Source organism: Molothrus ater, chromosome 1 (assembly GCF_012460135.2).
Source record: "Molothrus ater isolate BHLD 08-10-18 breed brown headed cowbird chromosome 1, BPBGC_Mater_1.1, whole genome shotgun sequence".
In the NCBI taxonomy this organism is placed as follows: Eukaryota; Metazoa; Chordata; class Aves; order Passeriformes; family Icteridae; genus Molothrus; species Molothrus ater.
This window is the reverse complement of record NC_050478.2, coordinates 73,954,670-73,967,432: the sequence shown is the minus strand read 5'-3', so window position 1 is coordinate 73,967,432 and position 12,763 is coordinate 73,954,670. Positions and strand designations below refer to the sequence as shown.

The 12,763-nt window shown below is 35.8% G+C and overlaps 1 protein-coding gene across 2 annotated transcripts in view; it reads right to left on the bottom strand.

The window, feature by feature from the left end:
• The window catches only part of CDH9 (cadherin 9), a 98,150-nt gene that overhangs the window by 59,578 nt on the left and 25,809 nt on the right, over window positions 1-12,763 (bottom strand). For both annotated transcript variants that reach the window (XM_036378768.2, XM_036378767.2), the window contains exon 2: window positions 6,909-7,224. In XM_036378768.2, coding sequence (XP_036234661.1) covers window positions 6,909-7,139 — 231 coding nt within the window. In that variant the 5' untranslated portion in view covers window positions 7,140-7,224. The remainder of the gene's footprint in view (window positions 1-6,908; window positions 7,225-12,763) is intronic.

Sequence of the window (12,763 nt, the reverse complement as noted above, 5' to 3'; positions counted from 1 at the left end):
ATTTTGTAGCTTCCTGTTTTATTATTTTTAAATTGAAAATCATTGCAGTCTGGATGTTCTGTCCCCAGAGGGGAGAAGAAGGGACAAGGAAATGGAAAAAACAAGGGAAAGGAGAAAGGGGAAATTTGCAATGAAAGCTTTGAGGATTTCCTCATTTCTTATATTTATGGGTTTGTTTTTGGGGTTTTTTTGTTTTGGTTTTTTTTTGTTTGTTTGTTTTATTTACATTTTTCTCAAAAAAAGTTTAGCTGATTCAGCCGTTTAACTTGAAAAACACACACAGAATCCTTGAGAACAGAACAGCCAGGGCCCTAAAGAGAAACACAGACTTCAGCTTCTGGGTAGTATCATTGTCACCTTTCTGGCATGTGTTTTTTTTTTGGTTTGTCATGAAAACCTCCAGTATCAATACAATGCTGTCTCTCTGAGAGCACTTTACCTAGTACTTAACTGTATTGACTGTATTTAACATCAAAAAACTTTTTCCTGATGATAAGTGTAAATCAACTTTATGACAATATGAACCCAACTTCTCACCCTGAACATGACAAGAACTTCAGATTGTTTTTTTTAACAGCCTTTTATGTAGCTGAAGAAACAGAAGCTGTCAGATCTCATGACAGCTGCTCTATCTGTACCAAACAATGCCAACTCACTCTTGTTATTCATGTCTTTGAAGCCTCTGATCATTGCAGTTGTTTTCAAAAATAATTCTTTATTTTATGTGAAATATGATGTTCAAATTTGACAGCAAAATTCTAGCTTAGACCCATTCTTGCAATGCAACATGCAAGATATTTCCTATTTAAACAGTTTATACTTGGGTTATGCATGATGTGATTAGATCTCTAATCACTATTAGTGATCTCTGTCACTGTTTTTCAAACTTCAATCAAAAATGTGTTGTCAGAAATTCCTGCTGCCCTTTCTAGAAAAACAGAGTCCCATTGTGTTTGGAAGATGTAACATTTGTCTTTCATCATTTTCTTCCCTGGCCCTCCAGCCTTCTTTTTAAAATAACAAAATTTATTTTTTGACTTTATTTTTTATTGTTTTTTGACAAAAATAAATTTTACTTCCAGCAATTTTTCAATAAGGTTTATGTTGAAAGCCTCCAGAAAATAAATAATTTTTAAACAAGTAAAACTATGGCTCCGTATGGGTTTTCGCAATTAATTTATGAATGTGTCCAAGACAGGGACATCTTGTGGAAATTTTAAAATTTTTTTCCCCTTCTGTTTGTCTGCTTCAATTTTAGCTTCATTTTGGTGGTTCGTCTGCCTAGGATATGGCTGCTTGAAACTAGATCAAATTTATTGAAAAATGTGCTAACTGAAGAATGCAGTGTAAGTGGAGATAATTTATTAATTTCCAAATCAAAGAGGTTTTCTCTTTTGTATTTTTTAAATATTGGTTAGACTGTTTTTCTTATTTCTTTGGTATTTACTGTCTTTATTTTTTTTTCCCCTTTTCTATTTTGATATGTCATTATTTCCTTATATTTACTCAAATACAAGGAAAAACTTGAGGTCTGAGAAAGGAAAGACAAGAGGAGACCCTACTAATTTTTCATATTTTATTCAATCCTAAAATATTGGTTTTACTTTAGGAACAAAGATTCTAATGAAAATATGATATTATATCTTCTTCAAAAGTTGTGATTTATAAGATGGCTTTGGGATACAATACACACTAGATGGACTATATTAAGGATATGATGAAAACTTCCCCCGGTTGAATTATATCTTTAAGTGGTAGAAACGTATGATTTTTTTAATGATTCTGTGGGGGTTTTTGTAGTTTTTTTGGGTTTTGTTTTTTCTTTTTTTTAATTTACCATAGTGCTAAGTTTAAAGATATCAAAAACCATTCTGTTTCTAGTTGCATTTATTGATGTCCTGATTGCAATAGTTTTACAGGGAGGACAAATGGACAGTAGCTATAACAAAGTAGAGAGCACACTTGAAACACTGAAAGCATTGTGCATCTTTATATGCTCTCATCCTTACAGGTCACTCTTAAACTGTCTCTGTAGAGGGAAAGTAGCAAATGCTATAAAGAAATCCTTATGGAAAAAAATCATAAATTGATTTAGGTTGCAAGTAAAAAAGTAACTTCTCTCTCTCACTACAAATGCAAGATAAAAATAAAAATTCAGTACACAAAGAAAATAGTATTAGGTAATCAGTAAAAACTGCTGTGGAAGAGAACATTATGCTTCAGGATGGAGGAACTGAGGTTATTGCTGGTTTGGGCACTGCAGTGTTGCCAAGAGCCAGCTTTTTTGGGTCACCCCTGTGGGCCATAAGCTTCTTCCTCCCTGCTGCTCAGAGCTGAGGTTAAGTATGGCCAAGGCCTCAGCAACATGTTTGGAGGACATGAATAAATGAGGATAAGACTAACGAAGAAAGTGCTTTACTGCTCTCAGGTTTCCAACTTCTCTGCTGCTTTTCATATTAAGAGTGAGCTTACTCTGGACTGGTAGGTCTACCAAAGGCAGAGAGCAAAGTAATGTGAATAATATTTCCAGCCATTAAGATATTTACAGTCTATATTTACAAGAATATACTATCAAATTCCATTAAATAATAAGAAAAAAACCTCAAAACTGTTCAGTACAAAGGGACATTTGAGTGAATATTTTTTAAAAATAACCAAGTCTGGTGAGGTTGGCAATTCAGTGATACCTCTTTTCTTGTTTTTAAGTTAAATTTTTATTAAGTAAAAAATTATTTATGGAGTTTAATTGAGTTCTTTTGGTTTTGTCTCTCTCTTTTAAGAGAGACTGCTATGTCATACAACCTTACTTGCAGATGTCTGAATATTTATAAATGTAGATTACAAGAAAGAAATGGCTGCATTTAAATATATGTTGTACCCTGCCCTTCCAAAAAACAAAACCAAACCAAACACCTCCACTCCCTCACAAAAAAAATAACCAAAAAAACACCAAAACAGAAAACTATCCTTTCACTATTTTTCTTTTCACTTTTTACATCTTGTTAAGACACACAAACAAATGTCATGAAACAAATTACTTGGTTTAACTGATGATAGAAGAGAGATAATTCTTGAGTTTTGATCCAATTTAAATGCTGCTTATGAGATGCAGAACCTAGTTAATTTCTTTTTATAGAAGTTGTTAAACAGGAGATTACTCATAAGCAGTTAATATTGAGCAGTGATGTTCATTTTTTTATTTTGTATTTCCTCCTTTATTATGAGAAAGAAAAGTTGCAGGTGGTGTGAAAAAAAAAATTATTCTTGTTTGTGTCTTCTTTTTAAAATTCTGGGATATGGCAGGTGTTGGGTTGTAATGTTTATGATTGGTTCTGACATATACTGCATGGTACTTCACCCATTATCTGTGCATCAAGATTAGCAGCCTTTTATTAACAAGGTGCCTGTTTGATACAGGGAGAGGAGAGCTTCAATGTAGAGAAAAGTAATTGGGTGACTTAAAGGAGGAAAAATCTCATCTCTTGAAATCATTTCAATTTACTGTTGCAAAAACATAAAGGACCATGTTTTCCAAAATGGCTCATGATTTTGATCAGGTCTATTTATTCTTGTCTAGGGATATTTCATAAGGAGTGGAGTTAAAGGTATTTGGCATTTTGCACAAGTGATGTCCATTCAGTGGGTATCAGTTATGTCATTTAGAAATGGAGACATATAAAATTAATATTATGTTTGGAAAACAAAACTAATTTTTCCTTGAAGGGTATTTAGTTAGAGCCTTCTGTGCAAGTTTTTTCCTTACCAGCATTTTAATACTTCCTGAACTGCTTGTCCATTTTTAAGATAATTATGTCTTTGGATAGGTTGTTAGGAAGTGAGTAGATCTGGTAAATTTTTCTCATAAAAGATCAGTGTTTTGACTTTCAGGTTCTGCAAGGGGCTTAAAGTTAGTAGCAGCTAAGAGGCTGGATCTATGGCCCCTCCCATGCAAAAGAAAAAGAGATTCCCAGATATGACATACAGTCAGGTGTTTATTTTCTCAAGACCTTATTTTATAACAAAAAAACCTATCAGGTTGTTTTTCTTCCTTCAAAAAGAGTATAATTTCACAAATTTAACTGTTAATACTATATTGTAATCCACTTTTTCTGTGAATTCTTAGTAGGCAGAATCAGGTTTTACAGTTTCTCTCACTACATCCTCTGAAATTTCCTCCTACTAATAATCTGATTTAGACATGCATCTCACTAGGCAACCGGCATTTTGAAAGAACGTAGCTATTTTTATATTTTAGAATTTATTTTTTGTTCTTGTCTAATTTTTTAAACGGAACTCTGGTACTGCTTACCTTGCATATGTCTGACTGAATATTTCATTTGTAAACTCTCTAGAACAAAGTTTATCTCCCTATGCATTTTATAAACAATGTATTTTATGCATTCACCTGTGCTTGAGACATGAATCCTGAGTTTGCAGAAGGAAAGAAAGATGTGAGGAGGGCATACTGTAAGTTGTCTGGATTTACCTTGACACCCATCACATTCACAAGGCAATTATTCTGCATGTATCCCCCATCCCTGAAGGGTGGCTGCAAGCAATCCAACTATAAAAATTAATAATTTTTTAATATTATGGCTATGATCCCCTAGAAGTTTATTTTATGATAAAGTTTCTTAATTCAGTTTATTTAAATTTTAGAACCAGATTTGTTATTCTACCCCAGAAACCCATCCGCCTGTGCATATCCATATTAAAGAGGGGATAGATAAGAAAGAATGCTTGCTATGAACTAGTCCCCATGGGTTGGAATAAAAGTGGTCTTACTTCACACACACTAGTTTGCTAATTACCATCACATTGAAGAGAGAATACTAAACCTGAGATTTAAGCCTTTCTCAGAATAATTTTGTTCAATGAAGTTGTTGGGGTGCTTTTTATGTCTTTAAAAAATCCTTCTTGTTGTAGCAGTTCCCTCTTGGTGCTGTATGTCACATGTCCCTACAATAATATGAACTAACTAAAAATGGATTTAGGCAGTTTTATACCACTGAGGAAAGAACTGGGATCATTTCACCATGGTATAAACTGTTATAAAATCAACGAAAACACATGGAGTTCATCAGTTCAATGCAATTCCTCTTTGGAACACAGAATAATATTTGGGGTAATTTTCACCTGTTTAGATAATCAATGACGCTGACTTCTCTCAGGGGTCTTTCTGTAATATTTTGTAGTAAAGGGTAAAAAATATCAACAAGTAGTTTGAGTTAAAAGAAGTGAAACATCTGAGATCCATCTGCTCTACAGCCCTCTGGTTTTTCTTCCTGGACTTAGGTCTATGGTAATAAGGTCCAATAATTTTTTGTTAGTTTAGAACAAGTAAGATGCAATCCTACCTTACTCTGATAAGTTTGCATCTGTTGCAATATAGCACATAAGCATTCCTTTTGTGAAACAGGGATGGTGGTGATGATTTTGATGCAAGCTTAATTTATTTGAGTGTTGAAGTATTTTGAGGTCATTCATCTATATTCAGTGGGACTGAAATTGGAAGCAGCTCTAATGTCTGACATTCGCTTCTCCTCTATGACAGATTTCTACTAAAATATCAGTCTATTTCTATCAGTCTAGGTAGATTTACAGATATGGAGTTTGAATTATTGTGCACCTTTTTGTATGTTTTCTTCACAAGTCTACTCAATATTCAATAATACTTGTAAACATGTTTTTAGAAGTATCTCTATGCAATTAGTTCATCCTTTATTGGAAACCCTTTTGCCTACAACAAAACTTTTACACACTGATAAACAGATCTAGCAATCGTATGATTTGCTTTTGTCTTATTTCTGCCACTTCACATTAGATTTATTTAATAGAAAACAGAATTGTACAGGTGTTGGCATGAACAAGGTAAGAATCAAGTTTTTAGTTACAAGGGCTGACTTCTTTGACATTTGTTTCTTAATATAGGGAGATGATTTTCATGGTTTCCAGATGATCATGTCTCCCACAACCAGAGATATTAGCTAATGTTCAAAAATATTTTGGAGCTTTTATCTACAAATGTCCAAATCAGTTTAGTAGCTAGGCACCTGAAAATGAGAGTTACCTGATAATAAGAGCTAGTGACAGCATTGTGGATGAATGACAGAAACGGAATTGGACATTTATTTATTTAAGCCATTAAGATAAACATTTCCTTAATTTTAAGTTGCTCTGAGTGTATTCTAGATCTCTGATATTCTAGATCTTGATAAAGATGACTTGGTTTTACTAGACCATAAGTCAGATCTGTGGATGGTGAGACACCAGAGGGCTAAATATCTAGAAATTTTTGAGTGTCATGTTATCAGAAAAGGTAGGACTGGAGACAACAGGAATTCAGAGGTGCCATTGTTGACGACATCTGACAGAGACAGATCTCAAAGAATGTAAAACCCTACAATTCATTAATAAAATTTTTTGTTTATTTCAGAAATCACAAACCCCAGATTTTTTTTCCCTCAGACATTACACCCCTCCTTGGAATCATGGAGAGACAGTAATTTTATTGTTAACAGAACTGTATATTTCACTTGAGAAAGTATACAGCCCAGCACTCTCGTAAAAAGCCACAAGGTAGATGAATGAAATCATAACTTTTATATTCTCTTATCGAATATTTATCCTTAACAGTTGAGAAAGTTATAAAACTTGCATAGGCATATGTAATAAGAAACTGGAACATTTTAGTCTGAACAGTTTCCTTTCTTTTTTTACTTAACTTCTTTGTTTCTCTCACACCTTTGAACAATCATGGAACCTCAGGTGATCTGTGGTGTGCTTTGACATAACGAGAAATTGGGACCACTGCTGTACAAAAAGCAAAACAGCTGTGGAGAAGGAGTGAAAGTACCAAGGGTGTTAGATGCAACACCTTTAAAGAATCCTTTAAACACAAGGCTTACCTTGCCCACGTACTGAGTATCTGGACCTGTGTATTCCTCCAGCAAGAAAAATTGATTCCACATCCAACCACGCTTGGTGCGGTGCAGTGTTTTTCCATCATTCTCTGACAATCCTGTTATCCTTTCACTGTGTGAGTGCTTGTTAGTCCTTTTTTGGGATGGTGTCATATGAACCACATAAAACACAGAGCTCCAAAGCAAAACTGTCAGAAAGGAGTGAGTCCTCATCATTTCCAGAGACGCTGTTAGCCTCCACTCCTCTAATAATTCACCAGAACAAATTTTTCAAATGTTATATTCCTTTTGTAAGAAAAACCTAGGGGACAGAGAAAAGTGTTTGTATAAGTTGCAATAACTCTTTTCCCTAAGGAAACAGGAACACAGTCTAGTGATCCCAACAATAACCCATGGGAATGACAAATAACCATGAAAATTACTCATAGAGTTTTAAGTCAAGTTCTTTAATGTCTTTTTTCATCTCATACTAGTTCACTCACACAGTACATAGACATTAATTTAAAACACAAGCTGAGTAAAATACTTTCTCTGAAAGCTTTAGCTACCAGCAGCATCCTGACACAAGGAAAGAGCCCAAATAAGAAATCTTCCAACCTAATCTCTTCCAGCTCAGCCTGATGCTATCTTCCCTTAGTATCTGTTCAGAACTGGCTGCAAGTCTAAATTCTCTGTTACTTTGTGATTAATACGTCCCATTCTTCCCCTTTGCTAGCCCCCAATTGTCCAGAGGATCTTCTATCTCTGCAGAAAGGAAGTCATAAAATGAAATTTGTCAAGTATTATCGATGCCCTCCTCAGATTCTTTAAACAAGAACAAAAAGTACTTGTTAGACAACTGTGGGTTCATAGGAATCCTGCTGGGGTTAATATAACTCTGTATTTGGAAGAGCATTCTCCATTTGGAATGTAAGTAATTTTTCCCTGAATCAGTCTGAATGAATGGGAATTTTCATTATATAGAACCGTACTGTAATTGGTATTTTTCTTAAAATTACTCTGATATTTTCTGTGAAGCTTGTAAGCAATATTTATTAAACAAAATCAATCTCATACTCTTTATCTGGCAGTGCAACTGAAGTGCCTGATATCCCAGTGTTTTCCATAAACTTTTTCACATTAATTCTACTTTTGCTTTAGGATATCTTTAGCTGAGTTGTCATTGTATATTACAGAAATCATAGAAAAACAATTCAAAAGCGAAAGTCCATTTTCTTTGAGAGTCCTGGTCCATTAACAGTGATAGTAGTGTGAGGCCACAACACTCAGATATTTTGAAATTTATAAAAAAGCATACGAAATTATCCCCCTTTCTTCTGCAACCCAACACTACCACAGACTATTTTCATTCTGTTGTTTATTTGTTTGGGATTTTTATAGAAGATGGGAAGGTATTCTTTTCTGTACAAAAGTGCATTTTGGAAATAAAATGCTTTTTGTGAAAATTTTTAGTCAGTTGAGAACCAAGACTATTTAATGGAAAACATTTATTGAATTGTACTCTAAAGGCCTTAATGATTAAATTACTGGAATTGTGCCCTTGTGTGAAATTGTCTTAAAATGATGATATTCGGCATGGACTCAGTGTCTTAACCAGCAATTCTGAAGGAGGATCAAAGTATAAGCATTTTAGTAACTTCAAAAAGAGTTTTAGTGAGCAAGAAGTGAAGGCTGGGAATATTTATCACTTTCTAAGATCATGTTAGAAAACAAAAAGAAAGCTACTTAATAGGTGTCATATTTATGCAGAAGATCATGTATATCATGCAGGAAAAGTTGTTTTCTTTTGCTTTTTATTTTAATTGAAGAATCAAAGCACTAAGTAAATTAATTTGCATAAAATCATGAAGGTACATAGATCTTAGCATACATTCATGAATGTGTTTTATTTGAATTCCGATTTTCTCCCTTGTAATGCTCAGTATGTTACTGCTGCAGGCAGAGGGGCAAAGTGCAACTCTTCTGTGGTTATTTAACACCAGTAAATTTTGACATTAACTGAAGAACGTGTTTAGTACATGATGATCTTGTCTTGTGATTGAAATATACTGGATACAGATCAAAAGAAAAAAAACCCTGAAGTCAGCCAATCTTCCATGTTTAAGTTTGATGCCTTGAATTCCTTGTATAATACTAGACTGAAGTAGGTTTTATCACTGAATAAAGCTATTTATTAATGTAGAGCATAAGACATCGTTTTTTCTATTTCAAATCCTTTCCCCTGCATCATTTGAGGCAGATTGAAGGGCCTCTTGATGCTTTGTAAATTAGATCCTGCTTAAGGTACTGCAGAATGAAAGTAGGCAGCAACAGGAACCTTTGGAAATACTGTATTCAGAAATCAGACTATCAACTTTGTCCAGTGACTCTTCCTGAGTCTCTGTCATGGTTTGACACTGGCACAATGCCAGTGCCCCCATGAAGATACCCTCTCCCTGGTAGCTGCTGTGAGATGTGACCAGGAATAAGCAAAGCAGGCTCCTACTTAGGGAAGAAAGAAAACAAAACTTTATTAACTACACTACAACTACAGATAAAAAGGAACACACACACAGGGAAAATGAAAACCTTACAAATACATTTCCTCCTCCCCCCACCAAATTTCCAACACAATACATTTATTCCTCAAATCACCAGCTCTCGGTCCAGCACCACCTTTAGACAATCAATCCTCAGTTCATCAAGAGGAGAGGAGTCCCCTGGAAACACAGCTGAAGCCTCGTGTGTTCCTGTGTCACTCGTGGCACCGCCCGGAGTACATCTGCCATCGTGACCTCTTCCTTTCATGTCCAGTGCTCTCACCACTGAACATGGACCAGAGCTGCTTCTAGGGTTGTCTTTTTTAAGGATGCTCTGTCCCGATCCAAAAAAGGCACAGTCTCTCCTTTGGGACACCTGTCCCCACAATCTCTCCTTTGGGACACCTGTCCCCCCCATATTTGTTCACCCCCTGGGGCCGAGGGGTACCAATACTGAACCCTCCTGGTTCTGAGGCCATTGCCTCCCCCTAGAATGCAGTCTCTGTGTCACAAGGAACATGGGTCTGTCCATGGCTGTACAAGAAGAGTCCAGCAAAAGCCACTCCATCATCTCTTCCCACTAGGATTCTTCTTTACTCTTCTACTATTTCTCACTCGCCCATACCTCTCTCACACTTGCACATTTTCTTCCTCATCTTCCACTCTATCTTCCAGGAGAGGTCAATGATCTGTAAAGTTCTCATTCTCTGAAAAGGGGTTAAAAGCTCCTACAAGCAGCCGGCTGAACCCCCCCCTTCTTCTCCGTCCCAGCCGTGCTGCCGGCACAGGCCCATGTTTATCAAGCTTCAAGGTTACAGTCCCAGGCAGCGGCTCTCTCTCTCTCTCTCTCTCTCTCTGTGTCTCTCAGGGGGGGCTGCCCGATGGCTCCCGGTGGCTCCCGGTCTCTCTCTCTCTTCCACCCTTCCACCCCCGGGCTCAGGCCTACCTCTCTCGGCCTCATGGCTTTCCCCTCCCCCTGCCCAGCCAGCAGCTGGGCCAGGGGAGAGACCCGAACTCTTTCCCGCCAGAAACCCAAGAGAACCCTCCCAGGGGAGAGCTCTGCTTTTAACCCCGTGTTCTCAGAGGCATGTCCATGTCCCAATGGCCAGGTTAAATGCCAATATTAAAGCCTGAATATCCATTGGCCCAAACACAGCATCCCAAAAAACACATTTCCTGTCAAACCACCACAGTCTCTTATCACTTCTGGAGATATTCTTGCTTGATGTGTCCTCAAATAGTTCTCTTTCATTTGCTCTTGCATTTGGACTGTAGCTCAAGAATCCTCTTCTGTACATTGTGAATGATTATATTCAAAAATTCATATTAATAAAATTTTGGATTTGATTACTTTTGACTTGATATGAATTATGTGTTGTAATGTAACTATTCTGATAAAGACTGTGTTTTTATATACTTAAGGTCATGACTGATTTATTTCTCTAATTGGTTGGGTCCTACCATCTTTTCTGCAGTAAGACATAACCAGCCATAAACTAAGCAAAAATTCCTAAAACTAACATGCACATTTGGTGAAATTTCAATGCATAGTTGAATCCATAAAATTATTAAAAATACTAAAAGTGTTCTTCTAAAACCTCTATGTCTTGAAAGACTGCTGTGAAAAAGAAGTTATTAAAAATGCCAAACAGTTAAAATTTTTGCTTCAAAATGTCCTTAATTCAAAACCTAGACAAATCTAACACTCAGATGATTTAGTCTACTTTGATTTTACATTTTTTTTGTAACAGAGAAGGGTGGGTGACATCAATATATTTTCATTTGGCCTTCTAAAGATGTATGATTGCATGTTCAGTCTGGTGATAATTTAAAATGTAAATAAAATTTCAAGTGCTTAAATTTGTTATTTCAAAACTGCACATTTTTAATTTCCTGAAATTGCCCTCATTCTTTTCTGTCCAAAGACTATTTGCCCTACTCATTTAAATGCAGGAGGGGTTTATGCTACTCTTTTCTTTGTACTCAGAGAAATACTTCAAGGTTGTCCTTGGCTTATGTATCTTGTCTCATGTCAGCTGTTCAAGCAGGTCAGGAGTTGTGTTCTGTAGACTCAGAAGGTGGAGTTTAATGCTGAAACAAAGGATTCTGGTATGGTCTGGAAAAGTAAGACCAACTTTTCCTATTCAAAGGAACTCGGTGCTCCATGCACAGGTGTTCTGACCCTGCTAGAAGAAATTATCTCTTACAACACCAATTTTTCAGAGAGGTCTTTTTCTCAAAGGAATCTAGTTTCCCATATTTTGTCCCAGCCAGGGCAGAAGTTAAACTGAGTTTGCTTTAAACATGTGGTTTTCTGTGTAGTGCTGCCCTCTACTGATTTCCTTGATAATTAGTAGGACTTTACTACGTAAAGGTAGCATCCTTAATGTCAAGAAGAATGAAGCAAGAACAAAACCAAAAAATTAAGCTACAGCCCATGTTTTCCTGCTTTTTATTTTTGAGATGACTGGAGCTTTTAGGTGTAAAGAAACACTTTTTATTCTGGGTCAATGTGTCTACTGAACATTATGATAAACATCTAATTTGATTTTCTGTCTAAGAGGACCAAAGATCTTTAGAGAATAATTTATTTTTTTCCAAGCAACTGATCAATATTCTACATGCAGTGTCTTCTCACTTTATTTCTGCTCCCATCATTTAATCAGTAAAATGCCAACTACTTGTTTTTGTCAAACAATAGAAAATTATTTTCTTTCTAGTTATCTTGGAAACTTCTCTTAAGATGGGGCATTAATGTGCTAAACATGTTAATGCCAAACATTTTTGAGAACTTGCTTTTCTTCCTCATTTTGTAAAGCAGTGGATCTGAGTGGAGGTAATAAGTATTTTTTTATTTGTATGGTGTGTGGGAAATGTGGTGGTAGCACAGAACTATTCCAGTCTCTTCTTGCAATAAGGACTTTGGTATCAGAATCCTACAACAGCTCTAGGTAAATGAATAATCTCTCTATGAAAAACATTATTCTCCTGAGCACAGTAACAACTGGAAAAAATTTATCTCTTGAAGTCCTTTTGAATGCAAAATATTCTATTTAGATTCTTCAGGTGTAGTGTGAAATAAGCCTTGCTGGGATCAATAGCACGGATTTGTTACTGATGATGCCAATTTAAATGTTTCTATAGCAATTGCCATGGTAATGTTTTTAATTAGTGCAGCACAGTCACTCTTAAGCGTGACACAAAGAAAAGCTAACCTTCGGCAACTTGATAATGTATCCCACATTAGTCTGTTTCATTCGTTAACAGTGAAGCAAAATTTGTGTTCTCAAAGAAAAAGATCTGGTGCTAAAATAGCTAAAA